This window comes from Echinops telfairi, unplaced genomic scaffold (assembly GCF_000313985.2).
Source record: "Echinops telfairi isolate 266 unplaced genomic scaffold, ASM31398v2 ScPeMD7_7468;HRSCAF=8506_0, whole genome shotgun sequence".
NCBI classification, from domain to species: domain Eukaryota; kingdom Metazoa; phylum Chordata; class Mammalia; order Afrosoricida; family Tenrecidae; genus Echinops; species Echinops telfairi.
This window is the reverse complement of record NW_022111369.1, coordinates 83527876-83553172: the sequence shown is the minus strand read 5'-3', so window position 1 is coordinate 83553172 and position 25297 is coordinate 83527876. Positions and strand designations below refer to the sequence as shown.

Below are 25297 nucleotides of genomic sequence, written 5' to 3'. Positions count from 1 at the left end.
ATGCACGTCTAAAATTAACTCATTATGCTATTCACTGATGTGTGTCATTCTATTCATCATTGACTTCACAGAAGAAAGACTCGGCACTGCATTTCCCTAAAGATCATAACCTTGGGAAGGCCAGGGTCAGATGGACTCTGTCCTATAAGGTGTCTATGAGCCAGAATCTCCTCAGTGACGGTAGATTTGTTTTTTTTGTTTGTTTTTTTGTCTAAACACTGGGGTGGGAATCATATATTTCCTGTTTTTCCAAGGATACTACCTAGGCCAAAGGCTCAGAAGCTATTCTTATCTTCTACTCCACAAAGCAAGTGAAATCTCTGACTGGTACTCATTCAATACCTCACATCCAGATGTAGAAAGCTGTTATTTGCCATTGAGTTGGCTCCAAAACATAACAACACTTCACAGTCCTGTCCCATTCCCAGGATGGTTCCTATGCCTGAGCCCAAGATGTAGCCGCTATGTCATCCATCTTGTGAGGGCCTTCCTCTTTTACACCACCCCTCCACTTTCCTAAACATGATGTACTTCTGCAGGGACTGGCCTTTCCTGACAATACGTTCCAAGTATCTGAGACCAAGTCTTGCCATCCTTGAACTAAGGAGTACTGTGGCCCTACTTCATCCAATACAGATCTGTGTGTCCTTTAAACACTCTATGGTACTTTCAATATATTCTCCAGCACAATTTAAGTGCATCTGTTTTTCTACGGTTTTCCTTCTTCAGTATTCCAGTTTCATATACGCAGGATGCAATGGAGAATATTATGACTTGGGTCAGGCACACCTTACTCCTCAAAGTAACATCTTTGTTATTCAACACATTTCAAGAGGTCTTGTGTAGTCGATTTACCTAATGCAATAATGTCTTCACTCTCTTGACTGCTGTTTCCATGAGCATTGGGGATCCATGTAAGGCAAAACCTTGATAACTTCAAATGTTTTCCCATTAACCATGATGTTAGCTATTCATGATGTTAGCCAGTTGTGAGCATTTTGGTCTACCTTACATTGAGTTATACTATTTATTGAGGGCCACAATCCTTGATGTTCATCAGTAAATGCTTCAAGTGCTCCTCACTTTCAGCAAGAAAGGTTATACCACTTACATACTGCAGGCTGTTAGAAACCCTTCCTCCAATGCTGATCCCACATTCTTTTTCATATACTACAACTTCTCTGATGATTCGCTCAGCATATAGATTGGACAAATATGATAAATGGATACAACACTGTTGCATACCTTTGCTGATTTTAACCATGAAGTATTCCATTGCTCTGTCTGGACAACTGCCTCTTGTTCCATGTATAAGTTCCTAATGAGCACAATGAAGCATGTTGGAACTCCCGTTTTTATCAAGGTTATCCACAGTTTCTTATGGTCCACACAGTGGAATGCCTTTGCATAGCTAATGAAACACAAGTAAACATCTTCTGGTATCCTCTGCTTTGAGCCAAGATCACTCTGACATCACCAATAATATCTCTTGTTCCACATCCTCTTCTCAATCTGGCCTGAACTTCTGGCAGTTCCTTGTCACTGGATTGCTGAAATCTAGAAAGTTACCAACATCCAAATGGTGTCCTGCTTCTTCTTCCTTTTACAGTACCTCTCTCCTGTGCCTTTAATCTCTCCCTTTCCAGGCTCTCTCCCAGGGGAATTTTAATTTGTGCATGTTGAAGTTTTCTTCAAAGGAATTAGACACATCTCCTTTTTTTGGACGAAATTCCTTTTCCCTCACTAATCCCACTGACCCAGATCCATCTCTGACAGGGTGACCTGAGCTGCAGCCACAATCCACTCAATTCCCAACCAGAGAACAATCTGGTCTTTCCTTTTCCATGTCTGCTCTTTCCAAAGTCGTGCAGTGACTACTGAGTCCCTGATCTCATGGAATCTTTGTTCTTTTGTGACCTGTCTCGCAGGCGAGCCTTGGCACTTGTGACTTTTCTTCAAGTACCCTTTTGTCAGGCTGTGGGATAGCATGCTTTTCTACATCCTCACCCCAGTTTTAGAGAAAGAAGCTTAGCTTTCCTGGGCACTTTCTCTTCCTTAACGAGTTCCCCCAAGAAAATCACATATTGTTGGATTCTAACATGTGACTTACTCTCATACCATTGGATGCACTCTTCCTAGGTGATTTAACACTCCTCCCTTCTGTACACTGATATCTCCACACTCTCGATCACCATTTTTTAAATAAACCCTTTTATGAATATTTGATAAAAATTAACTTCTTCCTAACATTTTCGAAGATGTTTTAGAACTTCATGTTCAACAAACTGAATTCAAATTCATTGTTACAACCTTTCTCCCAGTCCTGATTCTATTCAACCACTCCCTGTGATATAGTTTTCACAAAATGATTGTTGCTGTCTTCGGAGTCAGTTCTGACTCACAGTACAACAGAATTAAACACTGTGACACACTCACAATTGTTCCTGTGTTAGTGCTATTGTTGCAGCCATTGTACCACTACTATCATGGAGGGCTTCCTCTCGTGTGTTGACCCTTGACTTGACTTACTAAGCAGGATATCCTCCCCCGGGCCTGGTACCTCCTCATCACTGGGTCAAAGTCTGAGAGACAAAGACTGCCATCCTCACTTCCAAGGAGGATTCTGGCTGCACTTCTTCAACAGATTCGTGAGTTACTTTGGCGGTCTACGGTCCTTCCAATATCGTTCAACACCAACGTAACTAAAATGCATCAATTCTTCTCTGCCTTGCTTATTCATTGCTCAGCTTTCACATGCCTATGAGATAAATGAACACACCGGGACCTGGTGCAGGTGAACCTTGGTCCTCAAATGGAAATCTTTGCTCTGTAACATTTTAAAGTGGTCTCGTGCACGACATTGGCTGAATGCAACATATCGTTTGATTATTGATGGCAGCTTCCAGGGGTGCTGACCATGGCTCCAAGAAAAATAAAATTTTTGGTAATATCATTCACTTCACATAATCATGTTGTCTATCGGTCTAATTGTAAGATTTTGTTTTCTTTATACTGAGGTATTAATTCATACTGAAGGTGTAGTCTTTAATTGTTATAAGTAATTACTTCAAGCCCTCGGCTTTTAGCAAGCAAGAATGTAACATCTGAATAATGAAGTAATCCTGATCTATTTCATATAACCCAGCTCCTGGGGATATTTGTTAGCACAACTATTACTCTAAATACTCATGTACATGCTGAGTTTTTCAGCACATTTTTAATGCATTTTTTTGTGGTAAAATTAGGTGCCTTGGCTGATTTATTTGGGTCAGCTAATACTCAAGTATATACAGTAAATCAGTATGATGAAAGCTACAATCCTGATGCACACCATTCCTAAATTTACACCACTCAGAACCCCCTTAATCTGTTTGAACTACTAGTTTTTGGTTTATGTACAGGTTGTGCAATGAGCATAATTAAGAGTTCTGGAATTCTCATTCTTCTCAACGATATCCAGTTTGTTAGGAAGCACAGTGGCATGACTTCCCATAGAGAAAACAAACAAAAAACACAAGTAAAAATCTTTTTGGCATGCTGTGTTTTCAGCCAAGATCCATTTGAAGTCAGCAGTCATATCCCTCCTTTCACACCTTTTTCAGAATCTAGCTTGGCTTTCTAGCACTTCTTTGTTGATAACGGTTAGAACCATTTTTACAATATCATCATCAAAAATTCATTTGTGTATGATGCTAACGACATCGTTCAATAATGTATGCATTCTGCTAGGCCATTTTCTTTGGAATGGGCACAGCTATGGAAACCTTCCAGATGGATGGCCAGTTACTGTCATCTAAATTTCTTGGCTTAGGTGAGTGAGTACATGCTGCTGGTTCCTGGATTTTTATTTATTTATTGTCAACATCTTCAGTGCTGTTTGGTCTGCTTCAATTCCATTGGTTCATATGCTACCTTGGGAAATGAATAGCAACGAAATATTTTGGTACAGTTATTCTGTGTATTTTTTTATTGTGTGTATTCTTTATATATGTATTTTTAATTGCTCAACATTGCAACTTAAATTTGGATTTTTTATTCAGTTCTGTCAGTTTGAGAAATGCTAAACATGTTCACTCCATTTGATTTTCTATCTCTAGATCTTGGCACATTTCATTATACTTTACTCTTTCCTTTGGAACTGCTTTTAGAAATAGCCCGTTCATCTACATCATTGTTTCTTCTAGTCACTTTAGTTGAGCTACATTTAATAACAAATTTCGGAGTCCTCCAGCATCGACTTTGGTCTTTCCATTCTTCTCCATCTCTTTAATGACCTCTTGCTTTCTTCATGCGTGACCTCCTTGGTGTCATCTCACGGCTGCTCTGGTTTTTGGTGATTACTGGTTAACGCAGCACATCTATTTTTTGTGATGGTCTGTAAATTCAGGTGGGATATACTGATTTCTCAATTTCGCTCTCATGGACTTGTTTCCATTTTGTTTAACTTCAAGTTCAAATTGAATGTCATCAAATAATGATGTATTGCACACTAGGTCCCTGATCTTCAGTCTGATACTATTGGGTTTCTCCATAGTTTCTTTCCACTGAGAGAGGTGTCTCATCCCTGTATTCCAGAACTGGTGAGACCCACACAGATAGTCACTGTTTATTCTGTTGAAAAGATATCTGCAATTAGTAAGTAACTGGTCTTGCAGTATTCTCTCAGGTGATCTCCAGTGTCATTAAAGACATATTTCCAACTACTTATCCTTCCTCTTTGTTACCATCATTCATATTCCAATAATAAAATATAGCAATACACAGTAAACATATATGTATACCTATTCACGTATGTAAAATATATGCATAAAAATAATGAATTTTTAATACCAGATAAAGTACCAAAAGCTGGCACAAATATATATACTTTGTTCTTTCAGAGTCTGTAACCTAGTGCATTCACCATCCCCCTGGCAGACCCCGTAACCTTCTCCATGTTGCTGAATCCCCCTCTCTCTGCCCCGTTCTCAAGTATTGCAGATGGAGAGAGAGCTTCATGAAGTCCATGGAGATAAATATTCCATTTTCCCACACACTCTTTGAAGCCCCTTTACTTATATGCATTACAATATACACAAATATATCAATACTGAGCACCCATAGTGTCACGGTGATTAATCTAGGATTCCTCTGCTAACTGAAAAGACAGTGGCTGATTCTGACTAATAATGAAAATCAGAATTCGATGGGGCAAGCGTATTCTGTGCTATAAGTTTGCTATGAGTTAATATCAAATGTATGACAATGGGTTTAGTTTTTTGCATATACACAAATGCACACATATATAAAGATAATTTTATGATTTAAAATTAAAAATATTTTCTAATGATGGAATTTTAAATGATACCATATGTCATATAGCAAGGTCCCTAACACCTTTGATTTCATTACTGAGAATGAGCCAAATATATTTTATTGGTAAATTAACACTTAACTCTTTCTTTAAAAAGTAAAATAAAACCTATAGGTTTTAAGTTAAGAAATGACTTTGGTTTGATTTCAAACTCATTTATTCCCTCAGCATTATATAGGGAACCGAACAGTTGGCAATGCTTAATATATTGTCTGATACATGCTAAATTCTATACAAAATCGTCACTGTAGTTTTTATCATCACTGTAGCTCTTATCATCACTGTAGCTCTATTTATGCTAAATTCTATACAAAATAATCACTGTAACTTTATTTTTATAAAACTAGTATCAATTTGGAGAATACAGGAAAAACATAAAGATATAAGCATACAGTACATAAAAGTCATTGTCAAATGTTGCATCCTGTATTACAGGTATTCAAAAAGACTGAAGGAAAATGGGTTTGCCCCTGTATTTCTTCTAATGCCACTGCAGCACATTCATTGCTGTTCAGTTTTCCAAAAATGCTTTCAACATAACTTGTTAGTGACATAATGAAACACTTTCAAATTACCATCAAAAACATGATCAATCAATGGTGACCGTTCTTTTGGCATTTCAATAGTTTTGACTATTACATGCATTCAGTGTGTCTATCTCTTTTCAAACAGATTTCACCCTTTACTCCTGCAATCAAGGAAAGAGCTCAAGATACACAGAATGATAAAGCACAGTCTTTTCCCTTTCACGATTCACATTCATGGGGAAATTCACGGCATGCAGTAAGACCAGGCGAAATGAAATCTAGTTATTCTAATTCATATTTGCTACAGTCTAACTATCCCCAGCAAACTAGACTGGCAGTGGCTGCAACAAAATGTTCAAATATAACAATATCAGGAGAAGATACAGAACCCGATTATGGGTGAGAACTGAATCAATGGTACCTGGGTATGAGAAAATATATAAAAAACACATCCACCCCTTGGGTAGGTGATATGAATATGCCTATGGCTTCCAAATTCATATCTCCAGTTATCTTAATACTTAACATATACATATATGTACACAGACCTACCATATATACTCGTGTGTAAGCCGAGTTTGTTTTAGCATTTTTTTAATGCAGTTTTTGTGGTAAAATTAGGAGCCTTGGCTAGTATTCGGGTCAGTTTATACTCGAGTATATACAATATAGCCCTATCATTATATATAAATATATTTACATATGTACATGGCTGTATTTAGACCTGTATAAATGCCCTTTGCCTCCTAGTTCATTCCTCCATTTCTTGTTACTCTCCTCTTTTCTCACATTCGCCCTTCATTCAGGTTTCCGTAATCCTCTCCGTTCGTTGCCCTTGATCAAGCCCTACTAGGAGGCATCCTACAACCTCCTTGCCATGGAGTTTAGATTACTTGGTCCTTTGCTATTATTATTTCCTATCCATTACATCTGAAATAGTTTGAATAGGCAATACTCTCGGTTGCTTCCCCAGAAGTTAGGGGTTCAAGTCCACTAAGCGGTACCTCAAAAGAATGACCTGATGATTAACTTCCAAAAAAAATCATTGAACACCCTATGTAGCACACTTCCTCTCTGACACACATGGGATTGCCGGTGGTTGGAAGCCACTATACAGTAACCAATTTATTATTTCTGTGCATAGATTTTAACAGGACCCTGACTAATAGTATAAGCAAAACTTGCATTAGTTTGTACCAAAAATCAGAATATAAAGTATCATTAGCCATCATCAATCCAGACAAAAAATAAGTGAACATGCAAAGTCCTAATGCTGCTGGTGAGTTAAAAAGCACAATCAGATGCAAATATCTAATTAGCAATAGCATGCTGGCTGGCTAAGGTACTGATGTCTTCTCAAGAAGCTGAAGGAAAGACAGTTCGGATCACTGTTCAAAGTCAAGGAAAATAACTAAGGAAGGCATCTATGCATTTTGCAAATGACCTTACATTACGGATCAGTGTAACTTAGAGGATTCTTTTAAAAATAAAATCAACAGGAATCCAGGGGAAGAGGGGAAAAAAAGCCCACCAAAACCAAAAAATTTGCTCAAGATACTAGACCTCCATAATTATTCAGGATGAACGGATGCTCTTTCCCGGCCCAGCCTCTTCTTTGTGATCTCAAAACACTGGAAGACAGCCTGTCGGTCCCTTGGGTAGGTGGTATGACTATGCCCATGGCTTCCAAACTCATATCTCTAGCTGCAGCCTCACCACATAGTCTAGACCTGAACTTTCAAATGGCTAGCCGCAAGCTAACTCTGCTGTCATGTAGACATTCAAAGCTATCATTTCAAAATAAAATTCTTGATCCAGTCTCCTAAAATTAAAAAAAAAATCCTCCTAACTCACTCTCCAACTACTTGTTACTTTAAAAATAATTCTCATCCATGCAATTTCTCAGGAGAACAACTTTGAGGTTGTCCTTGGCCTTCACTCTCATGTCTCCCACATTCAGTCCACTAACTGACCCTGTCAGCTTTACCTTCGTCATGTTGCCAACCACGCCACAACACTATGTCCTTAGATAAGCAGGTTTTTTTGCTTGGCTTTTGTGGACAAAAGTATTAAGGAGGTGGAGATACATATTTGGAGTTATTAGTAAATAGTAATTGGAAGGGGACATCTCCAATATTATCTGAATAAGAGATGAGAGAAGAAGTCATGAGCTAGAACTTTGGTAAATACGTGTCATTTTGTTGGATTGGTTGTTAGGAGGTAGCTGTCCTGGGAGATAGACATCTTTATGGAGAATGAGGTGAGAAGCTTAGAATGGTATCACAAAGTATGGGGAGAGAGTACTTAAGTAAGTATGGAGCAGTCAAAAGGGTCAAGGGCTAAGAGGCCTTCTCTGTGACCCCCTCTTCCAGACTGAGGATGTGCAGAAGACTTGTGCTGTGTCATCAGTGATGAACTCCAATCTTAACGCAGTTTTCATCCAAAAAGACTATTGGGCCAGGACTTGGTATGAGTCTGTCTGTTCCTTTGATAGCTAACCAAGTGAGACCTCTTTTCACTTACGGGCTTCTCTCTCTGTTGCTGTGCAGAGTGGCTTTGGCAAATTTTGCCCATTTGTTTCTGTATCCTGCTTATATCTGCCTGGCCTCTAGTTTTTGAGACCTGAGCAGAAAGCCAACTGCCTGACTCCATTCACCAGTCTCTGCAGCCTTGTGAGGAGGTAGCATCAATTGCACAGAAATGAGTAGGATCCTCAAGGCAGAGGTATGAACTCTGGGTTTTGGCTCATTGGCTGTCACAACCACAAGAGGCATTTCCTTAACGGATTTGTGAGCTCTGTGAAACATTTCAGCAAATTTTAGAACCCCGAGACGCAAGGAATATTCTAAGAGAAGTGGTGGCTGGCTGATAGGAGGAATAACAGAGTGGTAGATCATAATGGAAAAGTTGGACTTTTGGGATATCTTCAACCCCACTTCATTGAGACTAGTTTCCTATTAATCTTTATAAAATAAATTACTTTTGCACAAGCAGACAATCCTCATGACAAAAGTCTCTCTGTCTAGCAGCTAGGATAGTCCTTTTAAAACATAGATCAGATTATTTCACTGCCCCGTTCTCAGACTATCACCCTTAGAACAAAATTCAAATCTCCGATACCATGGCCAGAATTATTTTATATTCCCTGATATTATTCTTTCCAACTTCATTACTCACTTGAAGCTCCCCGGAGAGAGGAATATCACCAGAGAGAGGAGCTGACAGTGTTCTGTTCTGTTGTGTTGCGATGGGGTGGAATAGACTCAATGCCACTGAGCAACAACAGCTGGGGCATGCTGAGAACAACTCCGAGTCTTTGAATGGACTCTTAATGTCCAGAATGCTCTATCTGCACTGCTGCATGGTTTGCTTCTTCATGTCCTGGGCATGTCTAATCAAAGATACTCTCATGCCACCCCATCAAAAACACAGTATTTCCTCATCAGGTTCATTCATTCTCTTTACAAGGCTTATATTTTCTATATAGCATTAAATTTAATATTAAAACTGTATGGTCAAGGGGAGGTTTGCATATCTATGTTATTTTCATAAAATGAAATGAAATATATTAATACTATTAAATAATAACTTATGTGAACTTGTTTTGTATTTAAAGTAAGTTTTTTTATGGAAATGAAACTGTTTATTGCTTGGTTTCTTTTTGTCTAATCATAATAATCCTTTTATTCTAAGTGAATAATTAATTGTGACCAAACATAGAATGTTAAAATAAGTTCATTCATTTTATTAAGTTGCTTAATAAGTATTTATGAAGCACATTCTTGTATGTGAATGTCTCAAAGAATGTATGATGTTTAGAGAAGAAAAGAATATGTACAGAGATGTGAACATGATTTAGAAAATTTCCATCAGGATTTTAAATGATGGATATTATGCCAAGAAAATAACCAGAATGTCGCATTCTAGCCCCCTCACTTACTGCAATAGAGAACGAACATCAACAATGCACCACTTACCTCCCTTTTTCTACTAGGATCAAGACATCCAATTTTTCTCCATTTTGAACCATTGTGCTGACTGCTGGAGAAGTAAAGTATAGGTTTATTTTTAAAGAATTATAGGACAAAGAATTACTCTACCCAAAGAATTTGGGCTTTGTCCCTGATTCCTGGGAAATAATTTCTAAAACTGGGGCATTTTGAGGGATTAAGCTTTCTGTATTTTTCAAAGGTTTTCAGACTGTTTATAATATATGATGATAATGAGAAGACTCAGGATTAAACTATTCAAGTCAAAACACAGATCACATGGTATAGCCCAACAGCCCAAAGTAAAAATAACTGAAGTCTGGGTTCAATCACAAAGACAATTATTCTATCATCCTGCCTAGGTAATGAAACCCAATACAAACAGTGGACACTGAAGTTCAAGTGAGCTTTCAGGCTGGTGATGGGCTGATGGGCATCAATGAGCAAGGAAGGTAATGTGTGCTTAGGGACTCTGATGGGCCACATTTTGGATCTCTCTAGATTTTACTCTCTGCATCTCCACTTGATACTGTTCATAATTCTTATCCTTTCTAATAACACTACACATAAGAATAGCAATCTTGAGTTGAGTCATTCTAGAAAATATTGAAATCTGAGAGGGCTGTGGGAATCCTAATTTGTAGCCAGTTAGTCAGATTTGTATGTGATCTGTGAAACTTTGAGCTTGTTGCTGGTACTGGAAGTCTTAGAAAGACTTTGAATATAAAGTTTAGATCTAACTTAGTATATAAAGTTTAGATCTAACTCTGGGTATTAGGGTCAGAAGCATTGTATTATAATTAATGTCAGAATATTATTAGACAGATATATTTAAGAATATTCACCAAATACATATAAAGGCATAGTAATATTACTCAGCCATATGCTCAGGAGTGAGCCACTACCTTTTATACTCAAATTATAGTTTTCATGTGGCTTAAAATAGATGTGAGTCAAAGACAGGGCCTGGGGGAAGAAGCCATCTTACTTAGTTCTTGCAGTCTTCTTAAGTACATTCTATCTTCCTGAGATTCTTGCATTTGAAGGCAAAAGCGTAAAGTAGATTTGGCCATAGCAAACCAGCCTTTTCTCCACTGATCCAGGGCATGGCAGTCTTTGTAGAAGAGTTGACCAATCAAATCATAGTCAGCTTCTGTTAAGTTTTCAGCAACAAAGGGAACAAAATGCTGTTAAAACAAATACAGAAAGGTAATAAAGACAGTGAAAATAATACTACATAATAATTTCTTCCTTTGTACACATGTGACAGAGTGGAAGTTAATGCTTTAATAACTATTTTAAAGATTTCTAAATTAACTCAAATTTTAAAACAATTACTTAACCTTGCTGTCTGTCTTAAAGCTGAACTTCTATAATGTATCTTAAAATGGTAGCCTTTTTAAACACTGTCCTTGTTACATACAGAGAGGTGATGAAAGAGGAATGTACTATCTTTGTTGATTTGTCACAACTTTCTCAAAATCAACCCTCAATGTATTCCTCCATTGATGTTTTTAATCGCTCTTTCTCTTTCCCCGTTGGGTAAATCATGAATAAAGTATCTACTTATATAAAAGCATATAGTAAAATGATCAGAACACTAAAAAGATCTTAACTACAAAAATATTTTGATTTGAAGCATAGTTTCTTCATGGTCCTACATCCATTCTTCTCTGCCAAAGTGCTGTGTACAATGTTCATGGAATCCTGAAGCTTCATCACAGGTTGAGGATTTTCTCTAGGTTTAGAATGTTGTTGTGTGTTGTTGAGAGAGGGTTTCAACTCATTGTGGCCCTGTCAGGCAGGGTCATTCCTCGAATGATTCTGGCAGCAGGCTGCCAGGGTTTTTTTTCCTACGGACTCGCCAACAGTTTGAGTTACCAGTCTTTCAGTGAGCAGCTGAGGGCTTATTCACTGAGCCACCAAGGCTCCTTGCAGTTAAGATAATAATGCAATACTTAAATACCTTGGCAATTGTCTCTATCCATTTTCTTTGGGCTTGAGGTGTTTCAGCTCCAAATAAAAACACGCGTTCGGAGGGTAAGTAGATCTCAAAGGTGAAGATGGGCCTATAGGTGACATGAATAAAGACATACCATCAGTTATGTAAACTTGCTTCTTAGGAGAACAAATAAGGCAAAGCTCAAATTGCTTATTAAATTGCTTAGGAAAATGAGACAATGCTGTGAAATCTAAGTATCGTGCTGTTGGTAATTTGCATTTTATTCCATTAATCAAAAATGAGACTAGACTGGATCAGACACAAGGATGACCCTTCTGGTCCCTGAAGTCCCCTGTCCTGCACTCATGCTAGCATGGCAAAGGAGTCTCTTTTCTCCTCCATTCTCTCCAACCACTATCGTCCCAATAGTTCTCCAATTAATCCTCTCTGAAGGCATCTCATTCAATCTCCAAATTTCATTTCCTTCCATTAGATGAATTAGGAGGACAACCTCTTATATTGAGATCTCTTCTGAGTCCTCATCTTACTCCAGCTATTTCCCAGAACTTGTTAAGTAAGTGTTTCTTTACCACAGAAACATCAAAATACCTTATAATAAAAGTTTCGTCTTTCCTCCTTTCTACACCAAACCTGTTATATCCGCCTCATGCCCTTATTTTCAGCATCACCATCTATCTCATCAACTAGCTTAAAACCTTAGAGAGTTATTTATTCTTCCCCTTAGCATCGATTCTTTAGTCATAAGATTCTCTCAAACTCATTCTTATCTCATTTTAATAATCTCTCACTCTGGACAATTTCTGAGTAATGAAAGCTTCTCTTCATTCTCTTCCTTACCGCTTTTCCCACATAGCTTCCTAAAAGGCAAACTTATGTAACTGCTCATTGCCTACACAACTGAGCTCAAATTTCATAATAGGTTATGTAAGGAAATTCAGAATCTGGCTACACAAATGATTTTTAGTCTTGTCTCCTTGTAGGTGCTCACTGGCTACAAATCTATTTGTACCAATTTCAGTTTAACATGACCTTTATATTTTGAATGGCTATGTACTGACATAGTCAATATAGCTTTAAGATTTCATATACATATAAAATGTTTACATATATGAATGTGCTTCATAAATACTTATTAAGCAACTTAATAAAATGAATGAACTTATTTTAACATTCTATGTTTGGTCACAATTAATTATTCACTTAGAATAAAAGGATTATTATGGTTAGACAAAAAGAAACCAAGCAATAAACAGTTTCATTTCCATAAAAAACCTTACTTTAAATACAAAACAAGTTCACATAAGTTATTGTTTAATAGTATTAATATATTTTATTTCATTTTATGAAAATAACATAGATATGCAAACCTCCCCTTGACCATACAGTTTTAATATTAAATTTCTATGCACCTATACAATTTAAAAAATTTTCAATATTGCTATTTTTAAAAACCCTTATTCCAGGAAATTTGATAAGATTCCACACAATGATATCAGATGGTTTGTTTCTAAAATCCCTCATGAGAATCCCATTAAATTATTTTGCGAGTCAAATATATTACACAACTTTTCATTGCAATTTTTAGACCAGAGTAGATCATTACACAATTTAGAATTTCTATATGCTATTGAATATGCATATTATATTTACATTAATGTAAAAAACTTAATGGAATGTTATATTTTGTGAACTGGTTCAATCATGATTATCTTTAAAAGAACTTTTCAAATTATGTTCACATTTTTCCAAATAAGCAAATCACAGAAATCATAGAATTGTAACATTCAAGAATGGAATGTTGGGAATTTCCTTCAAATAAAGTGGGGACATGATAGCTTTCCATATCACCTATCATAATATAATAATTTTCCAAAATTTCACTGAATTCCAGTCTCTAAGATTCATCAAAAATTCCAAAATCAGCAAGCATCACAGGCAAAGAAACTCTTCTATGAGAAGCACATGGAAAATGGAATTGGTAACAAAACTCAATGCCTGTTGTGATAATACCTGAAAACATGTTTTACTTTTTAGGTGTTTATTGTTATACCTACCCAGTACTTAAGTAGAAGTCTTCTTTATGTACAGCCAGGCAGATAACTTCATTGATATTAATAGTGCCATTAGGTGTGGTAGACTTATCATTTTCATAGTAACTCAAGAAACCTCCTTCCAAAACACACCACTTTTTATTTGCCTCTGTGAATTTAAACAAATCAAGTAAATATACTGAGCCATAGTGTGTAATCATTCTTGTAAATTGGGGTTTTAAATTATGAATGCAGTATATAGAGAATAATTTCCTATTTGCACAAAGAGCATGCAATCATAGCGTCGAATGCTGTTGCTTTTAGGTGCCATTGCTTCGGCTCAGCTACACAGCAACCCTGTGCACAACAGAAGGAAACACTGCGTGGTCCTGTGTCACCCATGGAATCATTCCTATACCTGAGTTCACTGACGCCGACATATGTCAGTGCATCTTGTCCAGGGCCTTCCCCTTCACGAGTGGCTCCCCACTTTACCAAGCATGAGGTTCTTCTCCAGGGACTGGCCTCGCCTGATAAAATGTCCAAAGTATGTAAGACCAAGTTTTGCAATCCTTGCCTCTAAGGAGCACTCTGGCCCAACTTCTTCCAATGCAGATCAATATGTCCTTTCGACTGTCCATGGTACTTTCTATATACTTCTCTAGCACCATGCAAATACACTGATTCTGCTTTACTCTTCCTTATTCAATGTCCACCATTCACATACATAGGATGCTATGGAGAATACCAAGGCTTGGGTCAGGTGTACCTTATTTCTGAGTAACATCCTTGCTCTTCAATACTCTAAAGCATTGGTTCTCAATCGTCCTAATGCCGCCACCCCTTAATACAGTTCCTTATATTGTGGTGGCCCCCAACCATAAAATTATTTTCTTTGCTAGTTCATAACCCTAAGTTTGCTACTGTTATGTGTCACAATGTAAATATCTGATATGCAGGATGTATTAGGCAACCCACAAAGGGGTCGCAACCCACAGGTTGAGAACCGCTGCTCTAAAGAGATCTTGTGCAGCAGATTTACTCAATGCAAGCTGTCCTTTGATCTCCTTATTGCTGCCTCCATGAGCACTGATTATGGATCCCAGAAAGACAAAGTCCTTGACAATTTCAAACTTCTCTCCATTGATTATGAGGTTGCCTATTGTTCCAATTGTGATGTTTTTGTTGGCCTTACTTACATTAAGTTTATATCTGTACTGAAGGCTACAATCCTTGATCTTTGCTAGCAAGTGCTTCAATTTATTCATCCTCCTCAATTTCAGCAAGCGAGGTTGTATCATCTGCATACCTGATTGTTAATGTCTTCCTCCCGTCCTAACACTACATTCTTCTTCACATGAACCAGTTTCTCTGATTATGTGATCCGCATACAGATTAAATAGGTATGGTGAAAGGATACAACCTTGATGCACACTTTTCTTGATTTTAAACCATACAATGTGCCCTTGTACTGTTGGCACAATTGCCTCTTAATCTATGTCCAGGTTCCACATAAGCCCAATCAGGCATTTGGGAATTCCCATTCTTCTCCAGACTATCCACAGTTTGTTATGATCCACACAGTGGGATGCCTTTGCACAGGCAATGAAACATCATTCTGGTATTCTCTGCTTTCAGCCAACATCCATCTGATGGTACCCTCGTTCCATGTCCTGGTCTGGATCTCTGACAGCTCCCTGTCAATGCACTGCTCCAACTGTTGTTCAATGATCTTGAGCACAAATTTACTTGCTTATGGCATCATTGATATTGTTCTAAAGTTTGAGCTTTCTATTGGGTCACTTTTCTTTGGAAGGGTACAAATATGGATCTCTTCCAGTCAGTTGGCCAAGTAGCTGTCATCCAAGTTTCCTGTTGTACACAGATGTGTGCTTCCAGTGCTTCTTCAGTTTGCTGAAATACTTCAATGGGCATCCATCAATTTCTGGGGCCTTATTTTGGCTAATGCCTTCAGTAGAGTTTGAACTTGTTCCTTTGCCACTTCTTCCTTCAGGACCAATGAAAGAGGGCTGGGCTCTACACTTTAGAGGAAAAAGCCACTGAAAACCTTATAAATAGCTTTAAAGCATAAGGCATACATTTGCTTAACTCTACATTCTCAAGAAACTTATAATGTCGTAGATATGTAAACACGCTGCCTTTGAATCAGTTCTGACTCGTAACTGTAGGACCTATAGGACCGAGGAAAACGGCCCGTGGTTTCCTTGGATGTAACTCCTGGTGGAATTAAATAGCTTTATCTATCTCCTGTGGAGCTGCTGGTTTTGAAATGCTGGCCTTGTGATCAGCAGCCCAACGCTACGCCACCAGAGAGCCAAAGAAATCTTAGAAACAGTATAGCCAGAATGTCCCTTGGAAGCATGATGGGAAAACGTCATCTCCTATACTTTGGACATGTCAGGAGAGATTAGTCCCTGGAGAAGGACATCATGGTTGGTAGGGCAGTGAAAATGAAGAAGGCCTTCAACAAGATGCACTAAGACAGTGCCTGCAACCATGGACTCAAACGTAAGCACAATCTGAGGATAGTGCAGGACTGGGTAGTGTAGTGTTTCCTTCTTTCGTACACAGGGTCGTTATAAATAGACATCAACTCAATGGTGCCTAACAACAAGTAGGGATGTTCAGGACCAGAGAAATAGGCAGAAATAGGCAGATCCACAGATAAATTGTTGCAAGACAACTCTCTCTGAAATTGTAAAAAATAATGGCCTCAGAGTATTAAGTGGTTAAAAAACATGAATGTAAAAGTGAGATTGTGGCTGCTGTGAAGTAGGTAAGCGATAAAAAGAGATTAGAATCTGCTGTGCCCTTTATGTCCTGTTAGGACTCACTGCCTTCAAGTCAATTTGTTAAGAGACGGAATGTGCATCTTGTACAGGATCCATAAGCCAAATTCAGCCAATTCCCTGTTCTTGTAAATAAAAGTGTCATTGTAACACAACCACATTCATTTGTTTATGGATGGCCTATGATGGCTTCCCAGCCCCAAGCACAGAGCTGAGCAGCTGTAGGAGAAACCATTAGCTCACGACCCCTAAAATATCACAATCTGCTCCTTTTAAGAAACGGCTCTTGGTTTCATAGGTGATGGTAAGTCACCTTGAGAGGGTGAAGTGAATGGAAAGGAGGTCAGTTAGGAAACTACTGACAGAAGTTTACGTGAGGCTGAAAAGGGCCAAAATGAGGAAAGTAGTAAAGAGGGAAAAGTAGAGGCAGGAGAGACAGATAGATATATGCAAATATATGCAGAGAATGAGAGAGGCTCATGCATGCATATGAGGATTTTAAGGAGATACACCATACTGATTGGAGAAGGGCTTATTAATGATTCTACCACTGTTAGCCTTGATTACAAGGTGGGCATGAATGCCATTAGTTAAAAGCAAATAAAATAGAAACTGTTCTTTTCTTAATTTGAGTTTTGTTCTAGGTACACTGAATGAGAGTAGAAATATATATTAGTCAAATGAACCTAAGAATAGAAAGTGTTTATAATGCAGATAGAAAATTTAATGTAGCCTGGGGTAGGCCTAGGCTGGCTTGACTAGAGATACAAATACATGGATGCTCATGCATATTTAAGAAAGGCGTGGCTATGAAGAAGTAATTATATATCAAGAAAGCATCGCAGGCCAATCAACTCAAGTCCATAAGTCCAATACTAGTTCATAAAACCCTCTTCAGACTCACGCAGCCGCATGCAGAATGCAGGAAGATCAAAGCCAGGGGTGCAGACTCGTGTGACTCCAAGCTCAGTGGAAAGACGGCAGGACACTGGCAACTCTCAGAGTGGCCACCAGAGTCCCAGCAAGCTGGAAGACTGAGTGTCAGAGGAGGAGGTTCCCAGGGTCCTCCTTAGGAGAAGGCCCATGGAAGCACCTTCAGGCTGTGACTTGCTTGCCAGCCTGGATTCCACCCTGACACTTTCATACTTCTTCAAGTTGACATGAAAAGATGTAACTGCCACAAAGTCAAAGATGTAGCTGTGAGAACTTACAATTGAGGGCAGCGATGGGCATGGAGAGGGTCCCCAGGGCTATAAATCATGTGAGAAAAGGACAGTACAGAAAACAGAGGGGGAGTGAAGGGGACTTTTAAAAACCCATGAAATTAAATCAACTTTTTAACAAACATTTTGAAATTCCTTCGTATCTCGGGTTATCCTAAAAACAACAACCTCTAATCAATTAAGAACTGGAAAAAAAAAATTCCTGTTTGTCTTCGGGTTCAGGAGATTAACTGGCTACTTACTGAGAATGCTGTGAAGGAAAGCAGGTGTGGCACATTAGAGGCTAATGGACCATGCACACCTCATGACTGTGACATAGGAACAGCCAGATGAAGCCCAGCTACCACTAGTGACTGCTCGGGGTGTGGGAGGAAGACAGGGAACAAGCTTTGAAATAAAAAGAGCCAGGCTTATGGGTCTGATAGACTGATGGAACTCCCAAGACTACGGCCTTCAGTAACCCTTCAAGCCCGGAACTGCAAATGATAGAAAAGTTTGTAAGATGAACAACAACACTAAGGAAGTATGATTTAGAACAATTAACCATGGGAAAAAAACAAAACACAACCAACTCACAGGCAACAACTTGATTCAGATTCTTGCACTCCCAGAGAATTGTTCCTAAGGCTATAAATCCTTAAGTCCAATCTTTCTCTCAAAGAATGGCTAGTAGAGTTAAACTACTGACTTTGTGGTGAGCCAAGACAGGAAAGTAAATGACAGGGTGAATGAAAAAAATCAAAAAGGAAAACTGGGAGGGTGCTATTATAATTTTTGGGTATTATAATGTATGTCATATAAAATAAACTATATGAGCGGATGGATGTAAAACTAATTTTCTCTGTAATTTTTCAGCCAAATAACAATGAAAATACAATTAAACATTTAATTTAAACAATTAAAACATCAACTTTATTCATAAGTTAAAGAAAACTCCATTTTGGGGGGTTGGTGGGAGGAAGTATATTGAACCAAACTACTGATCTATCCACTGTAATATCATTGCAGAAAGTATAGTTTTAAGTTGCTAGGACAACTCATTCAACACATCCATGAAAGTAAATATGAAAATAAATGTAACCAGTCAAATGGATATCAGTTTGGTAACAATTACTGACCATGGAAATGATAAAATAAAAGGAGAAGTTATTATTTACTACTGTTTGACTGAGTACTTACAATGGAAGTTAGGAACAATCCTAAATATTATGCATGCTTTATCTCATTTGAAGGTAAGTTGAACAGGCAACGCTGAGCCATTTCTAATAAGATGTGGTGTGGACTTGCTAAAAGAGGGACTGGCTGTTGTCACATTAGCATGAGTCTGGTTAGGCATAGCTGACTCTTTAAAAGCTGGATTCTGAAAACTGTGAAAATAATGTGTCTATTTACTACTTACATCTCCTGGCTGTGTTTACATTATCACACATCCCCAAAGGTCCCATGTTACCCACTACTCGTATTCCACAATCCCATCAACTCCAGCATATGTATCTGGTACAACATTGTTACACACCAAAACAAAAATACTATCTGCTCCATACGAGCAGGTTTTTCATTGCTTCTCCAGCTCCCTAAACTTGGCTCTTACTTTTTAAAAACACACATCCAACTTGTAGTACCAGCTACCAATTAAGTTGATCCTATCCAGCTGAAGCTAGGGCCCAGCATACTTCTGGTTTAAGTCCATTATGCTTATACTGATGTTTACAGCAGTATCCCTCATTTTTACAATACTTCAAGTTGGGTAGTTTGCTCCTATTATCCAGACTTCGTCATCACTCTCATCATCTGGTCACCAGTTGGCCCGTCAGGTAAGTGACTGTCTTGGAAGAGGAACATTGCTAGAGGTCACTGGGCTCCAGTTTCCACAGCAGCCTCCGTGGCTGTACCGCCTGGACTCTGCTCTTCACTTTGGCTCCGTAGATGCCCTCAGCCACTGGCTCCATGTCATCAGACCAGCAATGTTCTGGTCCGCTCCAGGGACTCTTCCAGGCAGCTCATATTCATTGACTCACGGACTCTCAGCACAATCCTTTCAAGTCAACACCCCCCCACCCACCCAACCACATTCCGTACCCTTTTCTGCAAGCAAAGAGCAGTTCCCGAGGCCACACTACCAGCAACAGAGGGGAGCGGAACTGTGGCAGCTGAGTTCCAGACACTGTACTTTTCACCACTGCACAGACTGCCTCTGTGATTATCCTATGTTTGAAGTACAGGAAGAAGCTTCATGGAAAATGTCCATTATATTTTAATCTCATTTTTCTATGAATTTTCTGAAACAACTTCATATATGTCTATTTAAAAATGTATTAGGATAAATAAGAGGTTATCATTTTAATACATATGTGCCCCGTAACTATGATATGGTGAAATTACATTTAAAGCATGATTTCTATGCTCTATAACAGGCATCCTCAAACTATGGCCGTGGGCCACATGCGGCCCGCCGAGGACATTTATCCAGCCCGCAGGTGTTTTTGCCCATTTTGTTTTTTACTTCAGAATAAGATATGTGCAGTGTGCATAGGAATTTGTTCATAGTTTTTTTTAAAACTATAGTCTGGCCCTCCAATGGGTCTGAGGGACAGTGAACTGGTCCCCTGTTTAAAAAGTTTGAGGACCCCTGATCTATAAGGTACATAACTAACTGACATAATTCAGAGTCCATTAATAATGGGAGTACACAGTTGGATGACTTTACACTTCAAATAAATGTGTTTTCGCTTTGGAGAAACACTCTTAAACTGTACAAGCTAGGCAGTTATATGACAAAAGATCTTCAAAACTCCTCAATGCTAATCTATAAAATTAGGTATATAGAGAAGAAATACAGTTTTCAGTAAACTATGTCATCTCTCACCCACACACATCATCCCCTCCACCACACACACACACAGTTTTGTGGTTTGTTTTTTTGACAAACACTGTGTCAACAAATCCAGGTAATAATACCAATGGGTGGGTGGGGGTGGGGGTGGATATGGTTGATAGAGAACAAGTAGAAACCAAAACCAGGATACTATTACTCACCTCTGTACTTAGGCTTAACAAGGACCATCAATCTTTCTTTTCATGAACATTAAATTGAAAAGGGAAAAAGAAAACTACAGATCAGTCTTCATAACCAGGGGCTAGAAACACTTCAAACCCTGAAAACCTGAACTGACAACTTGAAGCCTCTGTAGCTCTCTGAAGGACTTTCTGCACTTTATTCTTTTTTCATTTTTAATCAGTTTGCTCTATGGCCGTCCTGTCAAGAGCTGATGGAGTAGCACCGTCCAGGAGCTTGCCTTCCAGAGGCAGGGGTGACAACCACACTTTAATCGCTAAATACTTCCAAATGATTTTTTTGGGGGGTGGGCAGGGTAGATCTTACGTGCAATAGCAGTAATACTATTGCAGAACTTTGGGGAGGTGGGGGAGGTCTTAAGGGGTTAGCGGGGAGAGAAGCCAATCCTAAACTATGTTTCTTGACAGTTCGAGCATTTTCTTCATCATTCTTAAGTAGGCTCTTTCTGAAACCAGAGCATGTTCTGTCCCTGTGTACGTATCTTTTCATGCTAAGATCATAAGGAAATGTCCAGATTCAACGCGGAATGCTCCCATGGGCTTGTACTTTCCACGGTGACAATGTGATTAGAGAACTAGTTATTCATTCAACAGCCGTTTATATGCTGGTTTTTGCACCAAAGATTTGATAAATCTAAATAAGGCACAAAATGTTGGCACTTCATCTTACTCATACTCCACTTGGAGGGGTAAAAAGAATCAGGAGGGGTAAAAAGAACCCGGTGCCCTTTAAGTGTGGAGTGATGACAGAATCAAGCAGCAGCCTCACATCGAAGAGTCAGCAGTGAGAGCCCCGTGTCGGAGAGGAGCACTGAACTTGAAGAGGTGAAAAGGAGGTGGCTGGGGAAGGGCCTTCCTTGCAGAGCAGATGGTAAAAAGCATAACAATTCAGGAGAGGCAGGAAAGAATATGCCATGCTCCCAGACCACAGAGAAACCAGTGTCGCCACACCCAAGAACGGAGGGAGAGATGCATGGTATGAGATGACACGGGGAGGAAGGGAAAGTCCTTTCAGACCAAAATGAGGAGTAGGGTTATATTCTGGGACAGGACGTGTCCCTGAATATCTTCACGCAATGGATCTACATATTGTTAAAGAGCACGAAGACTACTTTGGAGAGGACCGTTTGGAGGAGAGCTATGGCAGATGTACACTGGGAGCACAAGCGGGAAAGGATGGTGACTGGGACTAAGTGCTCTCAGTGAAGATGGAGAGGAGCCAATTGACTCAAGGTCACTTTCCGTTTGGAACTAAAGAACCTGCCTGTAAACTGGATGGAAGAAAGAATGAGAATCAAAGTACACCTTGCCAGGCGGTTCTTCTCCAATGAAGCCACTACTGTTGTGCTGCAGAGCCAAACTACAAAGGCGCCATTTCCCATTTCTTGAAAAAGAATGTTCTCAAAGGAGAGCAGATTTCTAATTAAATTATCTATACATAGAACGCACTAGTTTCCATCTCTGTGAAAATTCATTTTCACAGAAACATCCATATTTGATGTGTAAATGGTAAAATGAAAGATTTAGTTATAATAGCTTAATAAGTCAACTTAGACCGCAAGTGTTTAAGAAGAAACATTTTATTTCAAGAATCTATAAAGACAAACTAGTAAGTTGATAAAAATTATAAACCTGGTTTTAAAGGGGAAAATACGTTTAATTTTAATTTAGAGGATGCTTTTCAATTCTTCAAAAATATCATATTTAAAATACTCTGTTTTACCTTTATTTCTCCTTCATATAAGTCAAATTGAGGCCCTGGGCAGTACAAATAGCTTGTGCATTTGGATCCTACCTGAAAAATTGGAGGTTCAAGTCTGCCAAGAGGTGCCTTGGAAGAAAGGCCAGGTGATCTATCTCTGAAAAAATCATTCTTTAATACTCTATGAAGCGCAGTTCTATTTCGTCCTACAGGACTGCAACAGATCAAAATAAACTCACTGGCACACAGCAACATACTACCTAGGGAATTAAAGTTGGACTCTGAGTCTAACTCTCAATGACTAAATGGCTTATAATAGTGGAGGAATCTCATATTTCCTTGGCTATATTTCTCAAATTATTGAGAAGAGGTCTAAGAAGAACATGAGATATGTGTATCACTCATTTTTATACTCCTAATGCCTAATACATGTGTTTCACATGGGGTGCATGTATAAATCAATGGATAAATATCCACCCACCATGACGGTTCAAATGATGCCTACAGACAGAATTTTTTAAAACAAATGTTCATTTTAAAAAGCTATGCTTCCCGTTTTTTTTAACACATACCTTTTAATCAGAACAAATTGAATTACATTATTTCATCTAATATGCTGATAAAGTATGTGTGAAACCTTGTCAGTTCTTTTCACATGATCAGCTTTATCTATAATGCCTCTTACAGGTGGGTTGCCTGCCTCTAAAGAAAAGAGTTGGCTTTCACACTCTGTGGAATAAACTGTATTACGGTGTGCCGCAGAAGACTGAACGTAGCATGGACTCCCAGAAGAACAAACAAATCTGTCTTGGAAGAAGTACATCCCGAATGCCCCTGAGGCACAAGAACGGGAAGACTTTTTCTCACCTCCTTTGGACATGCTCTTGGGAGAGACAAGCCACTGGAAAAGGACACCAGGCTTTGTAAACTAGAGGGTCCGAGAAAACGAGACAGATGCTGAATGAGATGGATTGATAACAGGAGCTACTGCACTGGGTTCACAAGGGTGGTGTTTCCTTCTGTGGTACAAAGGCTGGCCCACCGATGAAACCACTCGATCGCACCTAACCACATGGAAGAGCTTTCCAAACGTGGAACAGAATGGACTCGCCCATCGGTGGTGGTGCTGTTAGACGTCCCTGAGGTGATTCTGACGTCTACTGATCCCTGAGCGACAGAGAGTGTCCCCCTAGGGTATGCTGGACATTATTTTTATATTAACAGAGAGCTCATCTTTCCTCCACGGAGCTGATGAGTGTGTCTATTGCACTTAGCGCTCACGTGCTCCAGCATCGTGCTGCTGCGTTCTTTGGCCCTAGGTGGCCATGCGCACTTCTGCTGAGGCTCATTCAGCATTCCAACCCAGGGTGAATCCCAGCTGCATCGCATGGAATAAGCCCTGTACCTGAAAGCGCTTATAAATCCTTTAGAAATATTTCTCTATTGCAAGATCAAATCTAACATCTTAGGGGAAAACAACCACAATTTAAAATTGTTTTGATAACACAATAAAGCTGTGTCCAGTAACACAATCTAAGAGGAAACAAGATACCTTCCAGTGCTTTTTTCTCCGAGGAGAGTTTAGAAGCCGCCGCAGGAGCTTGATACAAAAAGTCACAGAGAAAGGTGGACTGGCAGCTCTCTGGACTTAATCCACCCTCAGAAGGAATATCATGCTGTGGGAAATCTGGAAAAATTAAAAATAATACCTATGAAATCTAAAATAATTTTTCTTCTGCAATTAAATATGAGTTATAAGCTAGAAGACAAACTTCATGGAATACAGCACAAAATAAATACACTGAACTATTTATTTGACTTCACACAAAAAAGCAGCATAGTCAAGCTAATGAATATAAACATTGAATGTCATGTTGGTGGAAAAGATTATGTGAGATTAACTATTTTAATCTTCCATTCATAAGACAGTAGAAATAAAATTTGGTGGCTGAACATTCTATAAATGCAGTAAAAAATAATTAGTCTCAAAAATGTTAATCGTTTAGATAATTACGGTTTTCTCTCTTGTTTCCTTCTTGATAAATACACACAGATTCGAGGTGGTGTGCTTTTTGGAACCCACCAGATGAGAACAAATGGACAGGGATAGTAACTCACCTGAGAATTTGTTGTGGTAGAGAAATTCCATTTGCAGACTCTGCCCAGCCTTCTTGGCCAGTAGGTAAGGGGTGCTATGCACGGGATCACCGGTTGCACACATAACATCAGCTCCACTGAACAGCAAAGCCATTGTTTCCAGAACATCCGGTTTCACCACAGCAGAACAGAGAGCCTGGGGTTAAAAGAATATAAACTTTTTCAGAGAAGAAGATTTGATTCTAGAAACTAAACTGAGAGAAAGCCTGCTTATTCACTTCTGAGATAGCAGTCGCATTCCTTTGTTTTCCTAAGCGAGCTTCTGATAATTGTGACCTGAATCGGGCAACAGGCACAATTACTGTTACTATGGCCTGGTTACTAAGGACTCATATAGCAGCCCATTTCCTCTAAGTCTCAAGTCAATGTTTCTGGTTCAGTGAAGTTCCACACATTTCAGTCAATCCTATTTAGTTGTGAAGAGGATTTTATGCTCATATACTATGACAATGGCTGATGATTAAAAAA

At 38.9% G+C, this 25297-nt stretch overlaps 1 protein-coding gene across 3 annotated transcripts in view; it reads right to left on the bottom strand.

Annotated features, from left to right (window-relative positions):
- The window catches only part of ARAP2 (ArfGAP with RhoGAP domain, ankyrin repeat and PH domain 2), a 243037-nt gene that overhangs the window by 89946 nt on the left and 127794 nt on the right, over positions 1-25297 (bottom strand). For 2 of the 3 annotated variants that reach the window (XM_045284220.1, XM_045284221.1), the window contains exons 14-19: positions 24791-24965; positions 24225-24359; positions 13887-14031; positions 11836-11938; positions 10858-11056; positions 9858-9921 (exon numbers count right to left, since the gene is read on the bottom strand). In XM_045284220.1, the coding sequence (XP_045140155.1) occupies positions 9858-9921; positions 10858-11056; positions 11836-11938; positions 13887-14031; positions 24225-24359; positions 24791-24965 (821 nt within the window). The remainder of the gene's footprint in view (positions 1-9857; positions 9922-10857; positions 11057-11835; positions 11939-13886; positions 14032-24224; positions 24360-24790; positions 24966-25297) is intronic. The other variant, XM_045284222.1, reaches the window with a different exon arrangement.